Source organism: Spinacia oleracea, chromosome 5 (genome assembly GCF_020520425.1).
Source record: "Spinacia oleracea cultivar Varoflay chromosome 5, BTI_SOV_V1, whole genome shotgun sequence".
Lineage (NCBI taxonomy): Eukaryota > Viridiplantae > Streptophyta > Magnoliopsida > Caryophyllales > Amaranthaceae > Spinacia > Spinacia oleracea.
This window is the reverse complement of record NC_079491.1, coordinates 64,186,299-64,210,004: the sequence shown is the minus strand read 5'-3', so window position 1 is coordinate 64,210,004 and position 23,706 is coordinate 64,186,299. Positions and strand designations below refer to the sequence as shown.

Genomic DNA, 23,706 nt, shown 5'->3' with positions numbered 1-23,706 from the left:
AGAATCGGAAATATTACCGGAATCGGAAAATAATTCCGGAAACGGAAATATTAAATATTTGTTCGAAACGGAAATTAATTCCGGAATCGGAAATGTTAAATATTGTTCGTATCGGAAATGAATTCCGGAATCGGAAATTTAATCGGAAGCGTATCGTACGAATAAGCATCGGACGAGGCCTGCCGGACGAGGGCCCAGCACGAAGCCAGGCCATCGCCCAGCAAGCCAAGCGCGCCACACAAACAGCCACGCCAGGCCATGCGCAAGGCCAGGCCCAGCAGGCCGTGGCAGCGCGCGCAGCGCGCGCGGATGCTTGCGTGGGCTTGTGGCTCGCGCAGGCCTCGCTGCGTGGGCTGCTGCTCGCACGCACGCATGGGCGGCCCATCAAGGCTGCCGTGTGTGTGTGCGTAAGTGTTTGTGTTCGTGCACGTTTCCTAAAACGTGCAGAGTTCGGTTAATGATTAAATTCCTAATTCTATTTGATAAATTAATTAAATTAGAGTTCTTGTAGGATTCTAGGTTTAATTAATTTGTATCTGAATAGGATTCCAATTCCCTTTCCATAACCCTATAAATATGTGGCCTGGGTTCACAATTTATAACGAGTTTCAAAGTATTCAAAGTGAGTTTTTGAGAGAAAAATTCAGCCACACATCTTGCTCAAAAGTGCCGAAAATTCTAGTACCTTAAGGGCGATTCTAGTTGGTCAATCTTAAGGCGGATCCGGACGTGCTGTGGACTATCTACGGAGGGACGACACTTGGAGTCCTAAAGACTTGTTCTTGCTCGGTTCGGGCGCAGCTAGGGAGGGCACGCAACAAAGAGTATGCATCTAAATTATGCTATATGATTATGTGTAAATAATATGTATTCCTGGGTTAATGGTTGTTTCCGCATGATTTATGTAATATCATATGTATCATAACCTAACAGTGGTATCACGAGCCCCTTATTATTTTCATAATCTAAATTGCATGAACATGGTTAAATATTACAAATTTGCAAGAATTAAAAGGGGTGATTAATTTTCGTAATTGTTAATTAATTGCAAATTGCGTTTATTTAATTATACGTACGCAGTTTTTCGGCAGTTTCTTCGTTACTCATCCAAATCGAGTGATTTTTGTGTCAATTCCGCATGTAAAAGGCATTCTAAAATTTTGACAAAAAAAATATTTTTCTGCCGAACCCAGAATTCTCAAATTCGAAGCCTAACTATGACTTTTCGAAGGTTTTAGTTTTTCGAATGCAAAATTTCGTAAATTTAAGATGTTAAATTAAATATTTGCGATTCTTGTTGATAAATCTTGAATTTTTGATTGACCTACTGCATATTTTTAACAAGTTTGAATGCCTAGTCTTGTTAATTATGCAATCTAATTTGTAATTATGATTAATTTGTTGAAAATTAGAATAATTTAGAATTAATTTGATTTTCATAATTAATTGTAATTTAATTAGAAACCTATGATTAAAAACCACCATAAAAATTGTAAATTTATGATAAATTTTAAATTTTTATGACCTAGACTTGAATCCATAACAATCGGAAATCAATTGGATAATAAATTTTCGATTTTTCGCCCTAAAATTATGAAATTAATAATATTTATTAATTTGTCATTAATTTTATAAATTTTAAATTTTTTATGCGATTCGTTCATATAACTTGCACGCACAAAGCAATGGACGCTTCGTGTTACCCTTAAGGGGTGTTGTATAATGCGGGCATGCGACGACGAGCAAGGGAGCTCGTCGCCCGTGCGGCACGAATGCAATGAGCAAGGGCGTAGTGCACGAGCACAAGGCAGCAACCCTGCCTTGTGTCGTGGGCCACGAGCTATGAACAAATGGGCATGGGCGAAGGGCGAGCCAAGGCAGTCGCGTGTGGGCAGCAAGCGAGCTGCGCCACAACGCGCACTGCCTCGCGCATGAGCGCGCAGCCTCGCGCGCAGCGAGCGCAAGCTCGCGTGCCACGAGCGCTGCGCCCAACGTTGCTCGCGTGCAGCAGCGAGCGATGTCGCGCGCCCAGCGAGCGATCTCGCGCGCACAGCGAGCAATGACTCGCGCGCACAGCGAGCGATGGCTCGCGCGCAGCGAGCGCTGGCGAGCGCGCACAGCGAGCGATGGCTCGCGTGCGTCGAGCACTGGCGCGCGCGCAGCAAGCACCACAGCGTGCGATGGCTTGCGATGGAAGATGCAGCAGCTATGCGACAAGCGCATGGGCTGCGCGCACATGGCCAGCGATGGCTGTGTGCGTGCGGCCCATGGGCGTGCAATGTGTAGGGTGTTTGCGTTACGATTAGATCGTTTTGAATGTTTAATTTGAAAATTTCAGTTCACGTAATTTTAATTAATTTTAAAATTAATAATTTAAATTATTTTCTTGGATTTTAATTTTGAATATTGTAATTATAATAAATGTTATTTATTCTAATTATTTTACTAAAATTAAAATCATGAATTAATTTAAATAACGACTGAAATTAAATTAAACTTTTTGGATTCAATTATAAATTTATATGAGCTTTAAATTTTAATTAAATTTGTATGTTTCCGGTTAGACTAGAAATACATTTTTATGTTTAAAATTAGTAAAGCATATGAATTTATTGGTTTAAGTGGGAGCGTATTTTAGTCATAAACTCTTGATTAGGTCTACAAATCCTTAAGGTTAAAACAACTTAATTAGAATTAATAAGGACTGAATAATTGGTAGATTATTGGTGCCCTTGATTAATTGCTGCAAATGTTTACGTGATGCATAATGTGTTTTACTAACCAGCTATGTGGGCCATTCATGATAATGAATGGGTGAATGGTATATATTGTATATGTACTGTTTTGCAGGTTATGAAGTGACTAGTATGGCCCAAATAGGATAGAAAATATGGTCTGCGTACCATTAATTTGAATGTAATTGGTCTAAAGAACCAAAGTTATTTTTCAATTCAAATATGGTCTGCGTACCATCAAATAGTTGTAATTAGTTATAGCTTATCCTATTTGAAGAAAATGGTGCCTCCCACGGAGATTTTCAAGACGGACTTTGAAGTCAAAGCTTCAAGATGAAGTCGGGCCATACTAGATCACAAATATCTTATGCATGTTTTAAGTTATTTATTGCTTTTAAATATGTCTTAAAATGCATGAGATCAAAAGCTTGATTATGTTGCATGATTAAGGATTTTAGTTCACTTAAAATCTAACCAACATAGTAAGAGCCTTAAGTTCCAAACTTAAAAATTGAGTTAAAAGGTGCCATGCCAAAATATACACTTGCTTGGATATCCTTTACATCAATCTAGTAATAGTTTTCGCTCAGCGAGGTGTTACTTATTGGTCCTAAAGGGGCAAGGTACACAAATAATTGTGAGTACATGTTAGTTTTGGTGAAACTCAACGATATAAGTAAGGAGTCCTTTTATGTCGTGGCAAATTCGATAGGTTTACCTAATAAGTTCTTAGACGTACCTATCAACCAAGAATAGTTTCTAGACTATTAGCAAAAGGCTTTTGCTTACCTAAGATGTTCTAGGATTAAGTCGACAAACTGTGCTTAGTTCTTCAATGATTTTAGGATCTTGGAATCATTTTATTCACACCTGCCGGAACACATAACTTGAATAAAATGCTTAATAAACATTGAATTATGCATGTATGCTAGAATTTAAGTTTATTAAGAGAAACTGTGAATGGTTATTTATTTGTTTATTCTTTTCAATTGTAGTTTTTAATATGGCAAACAACAATTCATTCAACATTCGATCAATTCTCGAAAAGGAGAAGTTGAACGGGAAAAACTTCCTTGACTGGCAAAGGAACTTGCAAATAGTTCTTATGCAGGAAGAAAAGGAGTATGTCATAGATGAGGCGATGCCCGAAGTTGCAGGCGACGGGGTCACTCAGGCAGCCCTCAATCGTTGGATTGATGCCAACAAGGATGTGAAATGTCTAATGCTCGCCACCATGAGTGCGGATCTGCAGAAAACGTTCATCAACTCAGATGCTTTCACAATCATCAGTGAGTTGAAGAACATGTTCCAAGATCTGGCTCGAGTCGAAAGATTTGAGACTCATAGGCAAATTCTTGAGACCAAACTTAAGAAAGGCGAGCCCGTAAGTCCACATGTTCTCAAAATGATTGGACTCATTGAGAATATGAGTCGGCTGGATCAGCAATTTTCTCAGGAAATGGCTATAGACACCATCCTCCATTCTCTTCATAGCGGGTATGATCAGTTCAAACTGAACTACAGTATGAATAGTCTGGACAAAACGCTCACTGAGCTTCACGGTATGCTAAAGACCGCTGAAAAGACGCTCAAAAGTGATAAGCAGGATGTGCTTATGGTGCGTGGGGGCAAGTTCAAGAAATCTGGAAAGAAGAGGAATGCTAAGAAAGGTGGCAACAAGGCCAGCCCAACTAAGCAAACTGGCGCCAAATCTGCAAAGAGGAAGGTCAGTCAACCCACTTCTGAATCCGAATGCTTCTACTGCAAGAAGAAGGGGCATTGGAAGAGAGATTGCTTGAAGCTAAAGGAAGATCAGAAGAACGGAACAGTCGTTCCATCTTCAGGTATTTTCGTTATAGACTGTATACTTGCTAATTCAACTTCTTGGGTATTAGATACAGGTTGTGGCTCACACTTATGTTCCAATCCACAGGGACTAAGAAGAAGTAGAAAGTTAAGCAAGGGTGAAGTCGACCTACGAGTGGGAAATGGAGCACGGATTGCTGCATTAGCTGTAGGAACTTACTATTTGTCGTTGCCCTCCGGGCTAGTTTTGGAACTGGAAGAATGTTTCCATGTTCCAAGTCTTACTAAAAACATCATTTCAGTTTCTTGCTTAGATGCTAAGGGATTTTCCTTTTTAATAAAAGACAATAGTTGTTCGTTTTATTTTAAAGAAATGTTTTATGGATCTGCTAGATTAGTCAATGGACTTTATTTATTAGATCACGACAAACAAGTATATAACATAAATACCAAAAAGGCCAAAAAGAATGATTCAGATCTCACCTATCTGTGGCATTGTCGATTAGGCCATATAAACTTGAAACGCTTAGAAAGACTTCAAAAGGAAGGAATTCTAGAACCATTTGACTTAGAGGATTATGGTAAATGCAAATCATGTTTACTTGGCAAAATGACAAAGCAACCTTTCTCTAAAGTTGGAGAAAGAGCAAATGAACTATTGGGTTTAATCCATACAGATGTATGTGGACCAATGAGTACAAATGCTAGAGGTGGTTTCAGCTACTTTATCACTTTCACTGATGACTTTAGTAGGTATGGTTATGTCTACCTAATGAAGCATAAGTCTGAATCCTTTGACAAATTCAAGGAATTTCAGAGTGAAGTAGAGAATCAATTAGGCAAGAAGATTAAGGCACTGCGGTCTGATAGAGGCGGTGAATATCTGAGCTATGAATTTGATGACCATCTGAAAGAATGTGGAATTCTATCAGAGTTGACACCTCCTGGAACACCACAATGGAACGGTGTGTCGGAACGGAGGAACAGAACCTTGCCAGACATGGTCAGGTCAATGATGGGTCAGGCCGAACTTCCATTAGAATTTTGGGGACATGCACTAAATACAGCTGCACTCACTATAAATAGAGCTCCGTCTAAAGCTGTCGAAAAGACTCCATACGAATTATGGTTTGGAAAGCCTCCAAATGTGTCTTTTCTTAAGATTTGGGGATGTGAAGTATACGTCAAACGATTAATTTCAGACAAACTTCATCCAAAATCTGACAAATGTATCCTTGTGGGCTATCCAAAGGAAACAAAGGGGTATTACTTCTACAATACATCTGAGAACAAGGTGTTTGTTGCTCGAGATGGTGTCTTTTTGGAGAAGGATCACATTTCCAAAATGACAAGTGGGAGAAAAGTAGACCTCGAAGAAATTCGAGTCGAACAACAAACTCTAGAGAATGCTCAAGATGACATTCAGGATGAAACTCAGAGATCTTTAGAAGAATCTGGTGAGAATCATGGTCAATCTAGAAATGTTACCCCGCGTAGATCGCAAAGATATAGATCTCAACCGGAAAGGTACTTAGGTATTTTGACGAACGAGAGCTATGACGTTCTATTACTTGAAAGTGATGAACCTGCGACTTACAAACAAGCTATGACGAGCCCTAGCTCCAAGCAATGGCAAGAAGCCATGCAATCTGAATTGGACTCCATGTCTGAAAACCAAGTATGGGATTCGGTCGATTTGCCAGATGGCTACCAAGCCATTGGAAGCAAATGGGTTTTCAAACTGAAAAAGGACAAGGATGGGAAACTTGAAGTTTTCAAAGCTAGATTGGTTGCAAAAGGTTACAGGCAAGTCCACGGTGTGGATTACGATGAAACCTTTTCACCAGTTGCAATGCTAAAGTCTATTCGGATAATGTTAGCAATCGCTGCATATTACGATTACGAAATATGGCAGATGCATGTCAAAACTGCTTTCTTAAACGGCATTTTAACAGAAACTGTGTTTATGACACAGCCTGAAGGTTTTGAGGATCCAAAGAATGCTAAAAAGGTATGCAAGCTAAAGAAGTCAATCTACGGATTGAAGCAGGCATCCAGGAGCTGGAATATACGTTTTGATGAAGCAGTCAGTGACTTTGGTTTCATCAAGAACGCAGACGAATCTTGTGTATACAAGAAGGTCAGTGGGAGCAAAATTGCTTTCCTAGTATTATATGTCGACGACATATTACTTATCGGAAATGACATTCCTATGTTGAACTCTGTCAAGATTTGGCTTGGGAAATGTTTTTCGATGAAGGATCTAGGAGAAGCACAATACATATTGGGCATCAAGATTTACAGAGATAGATCTAAAAAGATGATTGGACTTAGTCAAAGCACTTATATCAATAAGGTGCTTGATAGGTTCAAGATGGCGGACTCCAAGCGAGGCTACCTACCCATGTCTCATGGAATGACTCTAAGCAAGACTCAGTGCCCAAAAACACTTGATGAGCGTAGACGAATGAATGGGATTCCATATTCATCATTGATTGGTTCAATAATGTATGCTATGATATGTACACGCCCGGATGTTGCGTACGCACTCAGTGCTACGAGCAGATACCAGTCAGACCCAGGAGAGGCGCATTGGACTGCTGCCAAGAACATTCTGAAGTACCTGAAAAGGCACAAAGATGACTTCCTGGTCTATGGTGGAGATGATGAATTAATTGTTAAAGGCTATACGGACGCAAGTTTCCAAACCGACAAAGATGATTTCAGATCACAGTCTGGGTTTGTCTTCTGCCTCAACGGAGGAGCAGTAAGCTGGAAAAGTGCTAAGCAAAGCACCATTGCGGATTCTACAACTGAAGCGGAGTACATTGCTGCACATGAAGCAGCAAAGGAAGCTATATGGCTAAGGAAGTTCATAGGTGAACTTGGTGTAGTCCCCTCCATTAAAGGACCAATAGCCCTGTATTGTGACAATAACGGAGCTATTGCACAGGCAAAAGAGCCTAGACACCACCAGAGAGTCAAGCATGTACTTCGTAGATTTCACCTTCTACGAGAGTTCGTTGAAAGAAAAGAAGTCGAGATAAGCAAAATTGGAACTGATGACAACATATCAGATCCATTAACTAAACCTCTGCCGCAGGCGAAGCACAACTCGCACACTGCAGCTATGGGAATCAAGCATATTGGAGAATGGCTTTGATGTCTCTGTTTAATGTTTTAAAGTTTTAGAGTTTAAATCTTTGTAAAACATTATTGGTTAATCATTCACAATAAATGAAAAGAATTCATTTTTCCATTTAATTTGTGGTTTATTAAATGATGAGTCCCTTCAATTTAACGATATATTCAAGATAGACTGTCAGGACCAGTCCTGTGACTAAGAAATGTCTATCAAGTGAACTTGAATGTCAAAGGTTGAAAATGGTCCCTAGTCGGAGTTTTCTATAAAATTGGACGCATAGAAAACGTTAGACGATTAGAATGCAAGATGACTAGTAATTCTGTTTCTTGAACTATGTGGACATGGCAATGTTATAATCATTTGCATAGATACTTACTTTGGGAAGACTAGTATCGGACAAGACCTATGAAACTTTACTGTAAGAGATGAAAATCTGTCATAAGTAAATTTCATTAAATTATTAGACACTAAATCCTCAATACCTGAGTGATTTGAGATTACTTGTTTGAGAACTGGTTGCTTTGACGTTGACCAACCGTCGCACCGTAAAAGGAGGCTATAAAGGCAACGCTCAGGTAATCACCTATCAAACGAAGTCTAATCTCAAGATCGCAAGATTGGGATTGTCCTCCCATAAATCGGGATGAGATGCTTAAAAGTTGTACAAGGCCACTCGGAGAGCTAGAAACTGTGAAATGCATGGCCGTGCTCGGATGAATCATAGGCTATGATTATCTGTTTATTTGATCAGTTGAACTCTGAAACCGAGGAACACCTCTGGACATAATAAGGATGACAACTCTTACCTTATGTTCAAGAGCAAGCATCGAGCAACAAAGGAATTAGGAAATGCACACTTGTCCCTAAGGACAAGTGGGAGACTGAAGGAAATGATGCCCTTGGTCCAAGTATGCATTCTATGTTAAGTCTAATAAATGCGGTTCAGTATTAATTAACAAGTTAATAATTCAGTGAGATCAAGTGAGCTGAATGCCTAGCTAGAGGCCGCTTCAGTTCAAGTGGAATTAATGATATCAATCCACAGCTTACTCTTGACTGAACCCGTAGGGTCACACAAATAGTACGTAAACGGATCAAGTATTTAATGGCATTACATACTCTATCTATGGATATTCGGAATCGACGGATCTTGGTTTCAGTGGGAGCTGAGATCGTCACAGGCAATAAATGAATACTCCGGAAACGATGATATTACCGGAAACGGAAATATGGATCGTATCGGAAATATAAATATTATCCAAGTCGTAGATGTTGCCGGAAACGGAAACATGGTACGTATCGGAAAATATTATCGGAAATGGAAATATTACCAGAATCGGAAATATTGCCGGAAACGGAAATATTGTCAGAATCGGAAATATTACCGGAATCGGAAAATAATTCCGGAAACGGAAATATTAAATATTTGTTCGAAACGGAAATTAATTCCGGAATCGGAAATGTTAAATATTGTTCGTATCGGAAATGAATTCCGGAATCGGAAATTTAATCGGAAGCGTATCGTACGAATAAGCATCGGACGAGGCCTGCCGGACGAGGGCCCAGCATGAAGCCAGGCCATCGCCCAGCAAGCCAAGCGCGCCACACAAACATCCACGCCAGGCCCAGCGCAAGGCCAGGCCCAGCAGGCCGTGGCAGCGCGCACAGCGCGCGCAGCGCGCGCGGATGCTTGCGTGGGCTTGTGGCTCACGCAGGCCTCGCTGCGTGGGCTGCTGCTCGCACGCACGCATGGGCGGCCCATCAAGGCTGCCGTGTGTGTGTGCGTAAGTGTTTGTGTTCGTGCACGTTTCCTAAAACGTGCAGAGTTCGGTTAATGATTAAATTCCTAATTCTATTTGATAAATTAATTAAATTAGAGTTCTTGTAGGATTCTAGGTTTAATTAATTTGTATCTGAATAGGATTCCAATTCCCTTTCCATAACCCTATAAATATGTGGCCTGGGTTCACAATTTATAACGAGTTTCAAAGTATTCAAAGTGAGTTTTTGAGAGAAAAATTCAGCCACACATCTTGCTCAAAAGTGCCGAAAATTCTAGTACCTTAATGGCGATTCTAGTTGGTCAATCTTAAGGCGGATTCGGACGTGCTGTGGACTATCTACGGAGGGACGACACTTGGAGTCCTAAAGACTTGTTCTTGCTCGGTTCGGGCGCAGCTAGGGAGGGCACGCAACAAAGAGTATGCATCTAAATTATGCTATATGATTATGTGTAAATAATATGTATTCCTGGGTTAATGGTTGTTTCCGCATGATTTATGTAATATCATATGTATCATAACCTAACAAGAAATTACTACAAATCATCAGTAATTCAACTTGGGGAAATATTTGAGTGTAATTGCAGCTTGATATTGAAAACTAAACCTAATTTTGGGTAAAGAAGTCGGAACCTCAAAGAAAATGGACGAGTATAGAGTTGTGAAGAGAGAGAAACCATCAAACTATATGTTTTGGGAGTAGAGAGAGAAAGTAATCCGTTTGTTTAAAATTCTGATAGGGCAATTAGCGAACCATCGAAATCTGAATTTCTAAGATTAAATCCCACCCGTCAATTCCATCTAAATCCTACGGTTCCTAGAGGTTCTCATTATAAGGAGGTTCTCATCTTAAGAGAGGTTCTCACCAGAACCTGATCATGTATATATATATATATATATATATATATATATATATATATATATAAGAGTTGGGATTTGAAAATGCAAGTACAAATAATTTCAGCAACAAATTAAATTGTTTTATCTAGATGATTTAACACATAATAGTATATTATTACTTCCTTTTTAAAAATGATATTTTCGATGAGTTACAATTTTCACAAATATTAAGACAAAATAAAAAAAAGTGTGTAAAAAGATGGACGGATATAGTAAAATATGGGTAAAAGTGTGAGTGGATGTAAGAAAAAAAATGAATAAAGTAAGAGAAAGTGAGTGAAAAGTTATAAATATTGTGGGGAAAGCAGAGGGGTGAGATAATAAATTTTCATGTCCAAAAGTAGGATAAAGCAAAGTGTAAAGAACATTATTAAACGGGTTAAAACGGAAAGTGTAAATGTCATTTTAAAACATAGGTAATACGCAGTACTCCCTCCGTCCCAGATTAGTTGTTACACTTTCCTTTTCCGGCCGTCCCAGATTAGTTGTTACACTTCTAAATTAGGAATGACCCCACGATTATTATATTGTCTCTCTCTTCCCACTAAAGTTTTTTTTGTCCCCACACCCTCTCTCATTCAATTAAAAAAATACCACACTTACTCCTATCACATCTACTTTTTCAATAAAATAACAATTGATAACCAAACAACCACTTATCACCTAAAACTTTGTGCAAAGGTAATTGTAACAACTAATTTTGGACAGAGGGAGTATATAATTTTTTAATATAAATTCGTTTGGTTGGCATCTGTGGGATGAAAGGGAGAGGAGGGAAAAGAGGGAAAAGAAAGTGAGGTGAGGGGATGGGAGGAGGAGCTTCCTCTTTACTTCCAAACTCGTATTTGGACCCGTGCAATACACGAGAACATTTGTAAAGTTATACGAACTTGCATTAGTCAATATACAATAACTTTAGGTATTATGATCTTTTAAATTACTTATACGCATCCGTAAATTTTTGCTTAGTGTAAGACACGAATATATAAATACATATAACCATATTTTGTATATGTTAAGATTATTACTAAATTAATCTAACAACATATAGAAGGAACAATTAACGATGATGATAACGTAACATATAATATAATGTCAATAGCAAAAAAAACCGTTAATAAAATAATTATAATAAATTGACGAAAAATCAAACTTAACAATAGAAAAAGAGAATAGACACATAAAGTAAAATGAACATACCTCTGAAAATGTAAATGATTTAGAGTTGATTGTGTAAGTGATATAACTAAAAATGATTGTTAATCAATTTATAAGGAGTGCACGGTACATGAGAGGTTGATGAAGAAGATGTTTAGTTTCTTATGATTTATTTTTAGTTAACAATTTAGAAAGACTATTAACTCATAAGTACTATGTTTATTGTTATGGTTATGGTACTAATAACAATTTAAGTTAGCTCATTAAGTTTTGATTATTTATTTTTTCTTCTTTTGATGGGAAGTCTTTTGGGGTTTTCCTCTTTTTATACAAGTAAACATTAATAATGATGTCTTTTGAGTTTTCTCTATTTTAATTAACAAAAAAAAGAAGAGATTGATGAGGTGATGAGTTGATGACACATATCTCATTATTATCTAATTTTAGTTTTTAAATACTAGGTATAGATGTTTCCAACAATTAAGGGATATGATTTATTAAAAGGGAAAATAAAATAAACTCCCTCTAATTTGTTTCCCATTCTCATTTGTTATTCAAATAAGAGGAAATGAATCCTTCACTTGATATCCCCCTCTAAATCTTCCTATCCAAATATAGTGTAAATGACTATTCTATTCTCCCTAAAATATGAAATAAAAGTTTTAGAGTTCCGTTAATAATAGCGACATACTATATTCGTTTCAAAATGATTTGTACACTTTCCTCTTTAGTCCGTTTCGTTATGTTCTTTACTCTTTGCTTTATTCTATTTTTGGACATGAAAATTTAATACCTTATCTTTCTTACCCTACAATATTTACAATTTTCCACTCACTTTCTCTTATTTTATTCATTTTTTTTTCTTACATCTACCCCTCTTTTTACATATTTTTCTTACTTTATCCATATTTTATTATATTCAACCAACTTTTTTACTTTTGTCTTCATATTTGTGCAAATAGTAACTATAAAGATCTTTATGAAATGGAGGTAGTATATACACTACGGATAGCCACATGATTTCATTCCGCGTAACTGCGTAAGCCAAGTATTCTAAATTTCTTTTTTTTAAAAAAAAGTATTCTAACGGCGCATTCTATTTACTTGACTAACACTTATTTTTCCTGGAACTTATCTGATCTTATTAGAACTTGTCAAAACTTATTTTAGTTATATATTATACTTGGTCAACCCTTATTTTTCTTGAATTGATCTTATCTAAACTTATTTGAATTTATTATTTCTGAAATAAGTGAAAATAACGTGAACAGAATAGAGCCTAAATTTCTAACTCACATTATAGTATACTCATGGTTGTTTTCATTTTAAATTCCATTCCACAATCCAGTTTTTAAATACACCTCAAGACAATTAAATTCATTAATCCATTTAAAGTGAGACGAGGGTTTATATTATTTTAAACATTAACAAAATCTATTTTCAAAATTTAAAAGACACATTTCACAATCTATCTATCTATACTTAGTATTTAAAAAGGAAAATTATAGACTATTAGAACACATGTGTTATATATCTCATTTCATTCATCAATTCAATAGTTTTTTTTTTTTTTTTTTTTTATTGTTTCTATGTTATACAACTTGAACTTATCTTCCATTTCATCTTCCTTTTTCTTTTTTAAGAGGAATTTCATTTCATCTTCCTTATTCAACATCAAGTTACCAATACTCCAATATTCACGCAATTTAAAAGGTGGACAATGGTCCATAGTCCATGGATTGCAATATTAACATTAGCCTCTTCCACTTTACCCAACATTCAATATTAATTCAACATATAATTTTAATAATTTTTCAACGTTTAAATTACAACTCTATTTAATTTATATGTTACCAAAAATCACAAGTCCCCACTAATGAAAAGTTTAACAGACAGCTGAACAACCACTATATAACTGTTCGTTCAAAGAACGGGCTCAAAAGCTAGTTATAGATGAATATGAATTTCGCAACAGATGGGGGATACATTAGCTTAGAAGTTAGATCCATGTTTGCATATAGTCCGACCCATGGTTACTCACACTCCTTTCTTTCATTCTCTGCCAAACAGTAAAACACGAAACGAATTTATACTCCTCCGTATCTATGTAATGATGAAATAGCCCATAGTAGTAAAACACAAAAATAAGTATAAAACCAGAAATGAAATTATTATTAGATGAGAAGTCCTATCACAGTGTCATCTTTTATTCACCACTCGTTCTTTTATTATTTTAAATTCATTTTTATTCATTTTTTTATTTATATGAATTTTTCCTTTTTTTTTGTTTGTATATAAGCAAAGTATAGTAGGAAGAGTGCGCAACCCTCTTCATCTGAACCAACGTCTCATTCAGCCCATTAATAATACATCTTTCACAAGTCCTTTTCTCTTTTTCTCTCTCTCTAATTTCACCCCCTTTCTTTTTAATTTTCCAGAAAGTTAAAACTTCATCTGTTAATGGAGTCTATATATGCTATGTGAATTTCCATTTTTAGCCTCTTCTTTTCAACCCAAACCGTCCAATTTTCAGAGAAAAGGGTAAGAAAAATGGGATTTTTTGTTTTATGAAAAAAAAATTAAAAAATTTGTAAGAAATAAACAGCAAGTTGTAAAATTAAATGAGTTTCTACTTTTATAAATACCCAACAAGAAGGGCAAACTCACTTCCATTTTGTTTTCTTTCTTCTTTTCCCTTTGTTGTTGCAGAATATTATTAGGGAAGAAGAAAGAGAGACAAAACTAATATCCATTTTCCTCAGGTGAACTTAAACTTGAAATATCAAATTAGGGTCCTTTCAAAACCAGTTCTTAATTACTTCTAGTTTCGCTTCTTAAGGTACTTCTTTTATTTTATTTTTCCAACAATCGAACACCAGAATTCTTCGATTGGTTGGATTATATTTAGCTTAGTCAATTGTAGTAATAGATTACTAAGTAGATAATGTAATAAAGATTAAGATGGTTATATTGGGGGTGTATTGATTAATTTTATTACATGGGTATAAGTTTTTGTGTTGTGTTACTGACACGTCTAATTTTTTGTTGGTGGGTGATGTTTAAGTTAAACAAATTTTATTTATTTTAATTTTTTGTTTGGAATTTCAGAAAAGCTAAGAATCATGGACTTCCCAAGCCAAGCAATGGAAGAAGGGTCACCCTCAAGCCAAAGAAAGATGGGAAGGGGAAAGATCGAGATCAAGCGGATCGAAAACACTACAAACCGCCAAGTGACCTTCTGCAAGAGAAGGAATGGATTGCTGAAGAAAGCCTATGAATTATCAGTCCTTTGTGATGCTGAAATTGCCCTTATCGTGTTTTCGAGCCGAGGCCGGCTGTACGAGTATGCTAATCAAAGGTATATGTTCCACATAATTCCTCCATTCCCCTTATTTTACTTTGCAATTTTTCTAACTTCTTGTACAAATTTCAAGATTATAATAACATGGGTTTAATTTTAGAGAAATTAAACTTGTCTTTCTTTCTCTCAGTTTTGTTTTTTTTCTCTGTTAAAGAGTTTTAAGGAGAGACCCTTTACTTTCTTTAAATGAGGCATTTTTTTACTTCTTTGATTGATAGAAACATAGATCTGGTTGTAATTCAAGGAAATAACAGAAATTGGCAAATTTTTTTGCATCAAAAATCAGACCTAATATTTAAAAACTATATATTATAAAAAAAGTGAGAAAATTTGGGAAAGTTTGCAGGACTATGAGATCACCTTTCCATACTACCCTCTTCTCCATTGTTGCTAACTTTGTACTTTCTCTCTCTACATTCTTTCCTTCCTTTCTCTCTCTAAGTGAAAGTACAAATATGCCCATGATCTGTGATGCTAGAGGAGGGGTAAGGCCTACTACAACCAAAGTTGTCACATTCTGATTGGTCCTTGCCCTCACAGGCTCACACCCCATCTCTTGACACTTCCTTAATACCATGTCAGTTTACCCATAAAGCTAAAACAAAAGGACACCCAGAAAAGTTTGTGTTCAAAGAACCCCAATTCATAAAATCAAATTAGTACTAGTTGTAGATAAGATATAGGGCATTTCGTCAAACACGTATCGTGGGTAACTAAATTAGGGATTTTACATAATCTATCAGAACACTAAATTTCGCTGACTATAATTAGATAAAGTGTGAAGAAATGCTGGTAACACGTGATGGGTATTTGTTAAAGTCAACAAATTAGCCAAAATTAGGGCTTGGAAAAAAGTTTTAGGGTTTTAATTTATTGCACATAACTAGTGTTTTGGCAATTGAGTCTAAATTTGTAACAAAACAAAGACTAGTAGTTAAAAAACATAAAACAAACTTGATTGAGCTTTCTAGATTTGGTTTATCTAATTCTATGCATTAATTCTTTTTATAATTAGGGTTACAAAACTTGAGATCGTCTAATATAACCGGCAACCGGCCATCTACAATAGATCAGGAGCATTCAAAATAGGAATCTAATGCGATTTTTATTTATTTAAATTTAATTATGTTTTGGGTAAATTCTGACAGAAATTGAGAAAGAGGGGGAAGTGTAATGACTTAATTTCCTATACAAGGAGTAACTCTTTATCTTGAATGGTGAAAGAACTTAAAAAGTTCAAAATAATACTTGAATTAATTTTGATATTTGTACAATACTCTCATAGATTGTGAAAGGATCTCACTTTCTTCTCTGAGTTTTAAATTTATATTTATTTTGGGTAAATAATTTTTACTGTTAATTTTCAACAAAAAAAGAACCACCTCACTCTTTGATGATCTCACCACTGTTGAGTCTGAAACAGCAAAAACAACAAAATCCCTGCTGTTTTCTTTCAGATTTTGTTGAACCAATCAAATTGCATCATCTTTTTTTTCTTCTCAAACTTTCACTTTATTAGGGAAAATTAGGGTGTATTGAGCGTAGATCCTGCTTAGATATTTTTGTACAGTTCTTTTCTTTTCTAAGAAATTTATGTACTCTTACAAACGTTACCCAAAAAAATTGTGAAAAATTTAAGGTCGTTAGTTTTACTAGAGGAATGAAATCTGTTAACGGTGACCACTCCAATATTCTTCTAATTAAGTCGATATTTAGTAATAATATGGATTAGGTTATTAGTCTACTTTTACACTTATCTAATCGTTCATGACTTATTGTCACCATTCAAGCAGTTTATTTTTGTAAATAGGATAAAAGATGAGTTTTGCAGAGAGTTAAATACATTACCCAAAATAGAACTCCATATTTTGTTGAGTACTTTCGCCATCCACTTTACAATGTCTATATTTCTTGTTATTTTTCGCCCTATTTTGTTATTTGTTTTACTTCTACAACTTCTTTAACATTTCCTTTACATGATAAAGTTGTTCATATATGTATGTCTATAATTAAGTTCAAATAAATTTGGCTGAAATAAGAAAGAAAAAAAAACAAATAAAAAAAGGAAAGAAAGATGAGAAAAGAAGCGTACGGAAATTCTTGACCTTTTTTATCCATGCATGGAAGAAGAAAGATAGAGCCCTATATCTAAGATGTAGTCCGACTCAAAGTATTAATTTAATGATGGAAATTAAGAAATGACTAGTTTAATAATTAAAAAATATTCAAAATTCCAAAACCCTTGTATATTAGGGTAATTGGGTGGGTTATTATCCATTGGATAATGAGAATCTGACACGAGGAAGAGTTCTCCACCTATTAGTTTTAGTCTGGCCAATCATAACTTGGACCACGTGACATCGTGGCAGGACTTAGCCAATCAATTGCTCGGGGAAATTAAGGTATCACCAAAATCGAGAAAGCTCAGTCAATTTTTTTTAATTGAATAGTTGATTTAAATAATAAAATAATTACGGAGTATATTTTTGAGTCATATCATACTAAATTACATCTTGTCATACAGTATATATTCTGACCTGTGAAGTTAAGTTTTCTTTTTCATTCAAATTACTGTTTACTTTGGCTTTTCGTGTTAGACTGAATTAATAGATTGATTTGACTAAAATAATAACCTGAAATTGATTTGACTAAAATAATTACTGAAATTCACATTATAATCATAGCACGAAAATATTCATATTGTTTGCTCATACTTGTACTCAAACTCATATTAGTTATTTGTAATCATTGGTTTCGATTGTGACTCTTTCTTCTTTTTTCGAAATGTGGTTTTGTTTTTGAACTTTTTTCACTCTCAAATTATATGATTAACCAACAATTATAATTTAAATCACAACTTTCTTATGATTGTTAATTTCAGTCGGATGAATCATAGGGAGTATAGTTAATTTACATGTCTTTTTGTTGGTTTTTCAGAATAATTATTTACCCACAATCGGGAAAGCCTAAATATTTTGTTTAATAATTTACGACTCGTTTATGAAAATCCATAAGTTTTGTTCTGCCTCCCAACCCTCCAGTCATTTTCTAACTTTTCTGGTTTGGCCAAAAATAAAACTAATTTTCAAGCAACTGAAGACCCGGAATATTCGCTCCGCTTTTCTTATAAAGTCGTTCCGGAATATTTGCACCGTTTCTATAAATGACATATGTTTTCTAATTTTAAATTGTTTTTCTCACTTACTTAAGGTCCCACTATATTTCTAATATGTAAAAAACATTAAAAAATCACACTCAAACCCCACCACTCTAAAAAAGTTGACACATTCCCACTAACTATATTTAAAACATACCCAATATGAACTACCACCTAGTTAAATAATAAGTCAATTAAATTGCATTAAATTATGTACCGGTCAAACTGGTACGAGTATTCCGGGTCAAAGAGAATATATTTGATGCACTTGTCATCCTTACAAATAAAAATTGTTTTCATTAGTCTATATTAGGAAAATGTAAAACGCCTTTTCTTATATAATCAAACTGGGTCAATGCTTACTAAGGAGTAATAATTTGACTAATCTTATCTAGAAAGATTGAGAATATACTTGAATCAGTCCATTAGTGGAGATACTCTCTTCTAGATGTCAGAGTGATGACAATTGACAAGATGTGTTATAAAGGGAAGAATTGGTCTACTTGAAATCTTGAATTACATAAGACGTTTAAGTACGTAATTTCACTAGTGTCTACTCCTTTGGCATCCCAACCCAGACTTGCTGCTTCATTAGTACCAAAATTATAGTCTTTTTTCTATTTCAGACGTTCCTAATTTATAATCCTGTTTTCTTATTTGGACATTACTTTTTTCCATTTTCTCAAACATTATATTCAACTTTCTTAATCTTTCATACACTATATTCTACTTTTAAAACTTTCCCATACGTTATATTCCACTTTTTTACTCCCATACATTTTTCCCCTTTTCCATACACTTATCCACTTTCCCATATAAGGAGTAATGTATTCAATTTTTCTTAAAATATGTATTTTTAGTAAAAGAGTTACTATAATTTCGGGACGGAGGGAGTATGTACATACAATAAGTAATTTCTCCTCTAAAAAATATTGATTTTGGTCCACTTTTGTGAGAGCGCAGTAAGCAACAAAGTAAATTTCCTTTCTTGTTCATGTAAGTCTTTGCTTATTTTGCACACGCGTGCTCACATATTTTAGTACTGATTTTCCCATTCTACTCTTTGTTGTTAAAGTTTGCATGATCAATAATTTCGTTAACATTTCTTTTATTAATGTTGTGCATGCAGTATCTTTGGTTTGAGTTGATTTTTCTTTATAGCTAGCTTGTTAGTTCGCTCTCTTTAAAGAAAGAAAAAAAAGAAGAAAATCCCTAATTTTTAAAAAGTCACTGGTTTGTTTTAGCCACATTCACTTGGTAAAGGATAGTTATGGAAGTAGAGCATAGTTCCTTAATTACTACCATATATCGATTTTTGTTTTATATATATTGTGGGAAGGAAGGCCTATTTACGTTCTAAAATGCTTTTGAACAAGGGAGAATTATTCAAAGGTTAAAGCTTCGTTTGGTAGGGCGTAAAACGTTTTTATGGAAAACGATTTTCCCATTTTTAATCATTTTACGTTATTTGGTTGGGTAAGGGATGAAAAACAAATTTCCATAGACTCCCTCAAAGGTGGAAAACCCTTTTCCATTTGAAATGGAGGGAAATCAATTTTCCTTTTTTCCTCCTTACCTCCCTCTCATTTCTTCCCCTCAATCTTCACCATGTTCTTTCATTTTCCTTTAAGGTACCAAACAAAGGAAAACTAGTTTAGAATTGTGTTTTCCATGGAAAATCGTTTTACAATGAAAACGTTTTAAGGTAACGTCATATTGGCTGTGTAATTGTAACTCGAGAAATTATTTGGGTCGGTTGGACTTGATGCCATAGGAACTTCGAAATTGCTTTCGGAAGCTTATACCCTCTTTTATCTTTAGAGAAGAAATGGCCTTGAAGTCGATTGTGTTTCTTTTCTTCTTTGTTTGAAGTGATGGTACAAATACCTAACAAGAATCAAAATCTCGACCTCTCATCACGAACAAGAGTTTGAATATTTGATTTTGGTACAATGGTTTAAATTTGATGCACAATGCTAGTCTCATCATGAAGATAGCCGGGTGTTTAAGTACTCAAAGTAACCTCTTTAGAAGTCTTTTTACAAGTTGTCTATATGGTCAAAGTAGTTATTCATTTCATTAGTTGTTATGAGTGCACTTTACCTTCTAAGACCGTTATGAGTAGTAGGTAAGATCTGTATTTCTCCTTGTAAACTACTACGTACTAATTGAAGTCAATAGTGTGAAGATGTAGGCTTAGAAGCTAGTTATATCCTAATTCTACTTTAAACCGGCCCTAATAGTAGAGTAATACATAGTGAGCATGCATTTTAGATATAATGATGATTAATACAATTTGACGTAAGTCCCAAATTTTAGTTACTATTAATGTATGTTACATTCAACATTGAAATTTAGTTGTACTCAAAACGACACCTTTAAACTTCTTGTTAGACGAAAAATTGGGGTATGAGATGGAAAATGCTTACTGCTTAGCTCGATGATCCTATGAAAGAATGTCCGGGTCTTGAGGTAGAATTCAATCTCAAATCCTACTAATTATTAGGGCTCCGTTTGGTAGGGCGTAAAACGTTTTTATGGAAAACGAATTTTCTTTTTTTAATCATTTTACGTTGTTTGGTTGGGTAAGGGATGTAAAACAATTTTCCATTACTCTCTCAAAGATGGAAAACTCTTTTCCATTTGAAAGGGAGGGAAACCACTTTTCCTTCTTTCCTCTTTACCTCCCTCTCCTTTCTTCCCCTCAATCTTCACCATTTTCTCCCATTTTCCTTTAAGTTACCAAACAAAGGAAAACTAGTTTGGAATTGTGTTTTCCCTTGAAAACTAATTTCCATGGAAAATCATTTTACAATGAAAATGTTTTACGCCTTACCAAACGGAGCCTAGAAGTAAATGATTCTTTATTCTCAAAAATGATTCTCATCTCTTTTATGAAGAAGCAATTCGATACCTAAGCAGTGCTTTTAGCATTATTTTTTGAAGGTTTGGTTGAGATAGAGTTATCATTGTTTAGTTGAATGTATAAGAGCTAATTACGTAAGTTAAATATGCACCCCATATTTAGGACAGTGAACTAATTATTACTCTTTAGCTGCAGTGTCAAAGGGACGATTGACAGGTACAAGAAGGCGTGCTCTGATCAGACCGGTGCTGGGTCTGTTGCTGAAGCTAATGCTCAGGTAATGTAAATGAGAAATCTCACATGATTATTTTCAATTCTTTTTGTAAGAAAATAGTGAAGCTATGAAACTTACAGGTTGGTATTCAACTAGGGTAACACCATAAATAAGTATCAAAACCTTCTGACAATTTTTTTATTGAAATTTGCAGTACTATCAGCAAGAGGCTGCCAAGCTGAGAAACCAAATTCGCACTGCAACAGAAAACAACAGGTAACTCTCAATGGATAGATGTAAAATAATTAAATAAATGATTAATATATAGAACAAATTATCTGAAATGGAACAACAGGCTGCTTTCCAGGCACATGATGGGTGAAGGGCTGAGCAGTTTAAGTATGAAGGAGCTGAAGAACCTCGAGACTAAACTCGAGAAAGGTATTAGCCGAATTCGGTCCAAAAAGGTAAGGATTTAAAAAAGGGATGTTATGAAATTTGGTAGATATTAATTGACTAGTTCTAATTACTTTAAATTGGACAGAATGAGCTGCTCTTTGCTGAGATCGAGTTCATGCAGAAAAGGGTAAGTTCATCTGTCTATATCTCTTACTAAACTGAACTCGGAAATCAATCTTGTTTCCATTTGATTAGTTTGTTTAGTATAAGTGTTACCAATTCCATCTTGTTCCCCTTCACCGGTTGATACTGATACGTAATACATTAGATACATGATTTGCAGTACATAGGTTATTTTCATTGAAATTTCACATAATATAATGAGACTAACTTAGGATAAGTTTAACTTGTGCAGGAGATTGAACTGCATAACAATAACCAATTTCTCCGAGCAAGGGTATGCTTTTCTCTCTTGCATGTTTGATTAAAGTTGAATTTATAAAGAAAGAGGAATAAAATGGGGCGGGTTGAATGCAGATATCTGAAAATGAAAGAGCTCAGCAAAGCATGAGTTTGATGCCACCGGGTGGCAGTGATTATGATCTTGTCCCCTCTCAGTCATTTGATTCACGGAATTACTTCCAAGTAAACGCTCTCCAACCAAATAGTCAGTATGCCCGGCAAGACCAGACTCCGCTCCAGTTAGTGTAACTGTGTGGAGCATAATGCAGGGTGAAGTGAGTGATATATATATGAGTGGGACGGAGCTGAAAGTGACCTAGTGGATTGGCTAATGTATGCATGAAATCTAGTCCTTTTATCTGGTTAGTGTATGTTTTTGTGTGCAGTGTGATTTGCATGACATTAGATGCAACCTAAACTTTTAACTCATTTTGTCGCATCCTATGTGATGGACTAGTAGAACTTTGCTTTACATATATTGTGATATTATAACATTATTAGCTACTGTATCAAATTTGAGCACTTGTGCATGGAGGAGGAAACATAAGCCTTCATTCGCGACAGGAGATCAAGTAGTGGCTGGTGCCTAGTGCCTAGACCTGGTTATTGGACAGGGTAATCCAATGGATATAGGGTTAGGGTCAAGTTAATAGGGCTTTTATTGGGTAGGGCTCTTATTGGACAGGGCCTTTATTGGACAGGGTCATTATAGGGTCAAACTTATACTACAATTATTTTGAAAATTAAAATCGTAATTATACAAAAAATTACGTGTATAGCTTCGTATTTACTTGTACTTGCACATGGCTCTTTTGTTTTTCATTTTTCATTGCTCGTTTATTGACCCGCCCACTAATGACCCGCTATTGACCCGCGACCCGTTTTTGACCCGCCCATTATCGACCCGCTAAAAATGACCCTTTCAATACCCGACCCTCTTTTGACCCGCACCGACCCTGACCCGCCCCGCCCAATAACCAGGTCTACTGGTGCCTGGTGCCTGGTGGTGGTTCTTGAACTGCCACTTTGCTGTTGTCGATGTTACTTAGAGAATCGGGTACAAAATTCAGATGCTGTCACCGGGACATTATCTTAGATTGATTGAATAGGAGGTCGACTTACATTAAATAGGGTTGAAGGAGGGTTTGAAAGTTACAACCTCCTCTATGACCTAGGTTGCCTATTAGATTCAGAAACACCTTTGGTGCAGAAGAGCTTCCCTTATCTACATTCCATATTGTCATTGAAGACAATATCAGGGGTATTTTAGACATTTAACAAAAAAATGAGGGGAAAAAGACAGGAATAAATTGACAGGAAAAGAGGAGAAAGAGAGAGGGAAAGGGTGCAGAGAAGAGAGAAATCAATATATTTTATGGTACCATTATGGAAGTATTTGGTACCAATTGAATTTCGTGATTTAAACTCGTCGATACTACCAATTGCATAATCAATACTTTATAATACCAATTAAACACTCGTTCATACATCTGTTAGTCGTTATACCAAGTGCATTTTGTTCGTAAACTAATTGAGTTCGTTAGCATACCAATTGCACTTGTTGCTGTACCAATTTTTTCTCTCTTGGACCACCATTTCCATCACCTTTTCTGGCTTTTTGCCACCTTTTTCTATTTTTTCGATTTCTGTTCTCCCCTCTATTCCTTCTTTGTTTCTTTTTTTTGGAGTTAACACCCGGTTCATTCTTAGGGCTAAACCGAA

At 35.6% G+C, this 23,706-nt stretch overlaps 1 protein-coding gene across 4 annotated transcripts; it reads left to right on the top strand.

Moving 5' to 3' along the window:
• Positions 1 to 13,848: 13,848 nt before the first annotated feature.
• LOC110785792 (agamous-like MADS-box protein MADS1) lies at positions 13,849 to 22,498 on the top strand. 4 transcript variants are annotated; one of them, XM_021990307.2, is made up of 9 exons: positions 13,849 to 14,066; positions 14,235 to 14,287; positions 14,634 to 14,883; positions 21,099 to 21,186; positions 21,338 to 21,399; positions 21,479 to 21,590; positions 21,668 to 21,709; positions 21,938 to 21,979; positions 22,060 to 22,498. In XM_021990307.2, the coding sequence occupies exons 3-9, from the start codon at positions 14,648 to 14,650 to the stop codon at positions 22,231 to 22,233; spliced, it is 756 nt and encodes a 251-aa protein (XP_021845999.1). In that variant the 5' UTR covers positions 13,849 to 14,066; positions 14,235 to 14,287; positions 14,634 to 14,647; the 3' UTR covers positions 22,234 to 22,498. The 4 variants fall into 4 exon arrangements, with proteins under 4 accessions (XP_021845999.1, XP_021846000.1, XP_056685167.1 ...); XM_056829189.1 differs by having other exon boundaries at positions 13,850 to 14,066; positions 14,235 to 14,364; XM_021990309.2 differs by having other exon boundaries at positions 13,851 to 14,066; positions 14,235 to 14,364; positions 21,105 to 21,186.
• The last annotated feature ends 1,208 nt before the right edge of the window (positions 22,499 to 23,706 follow it).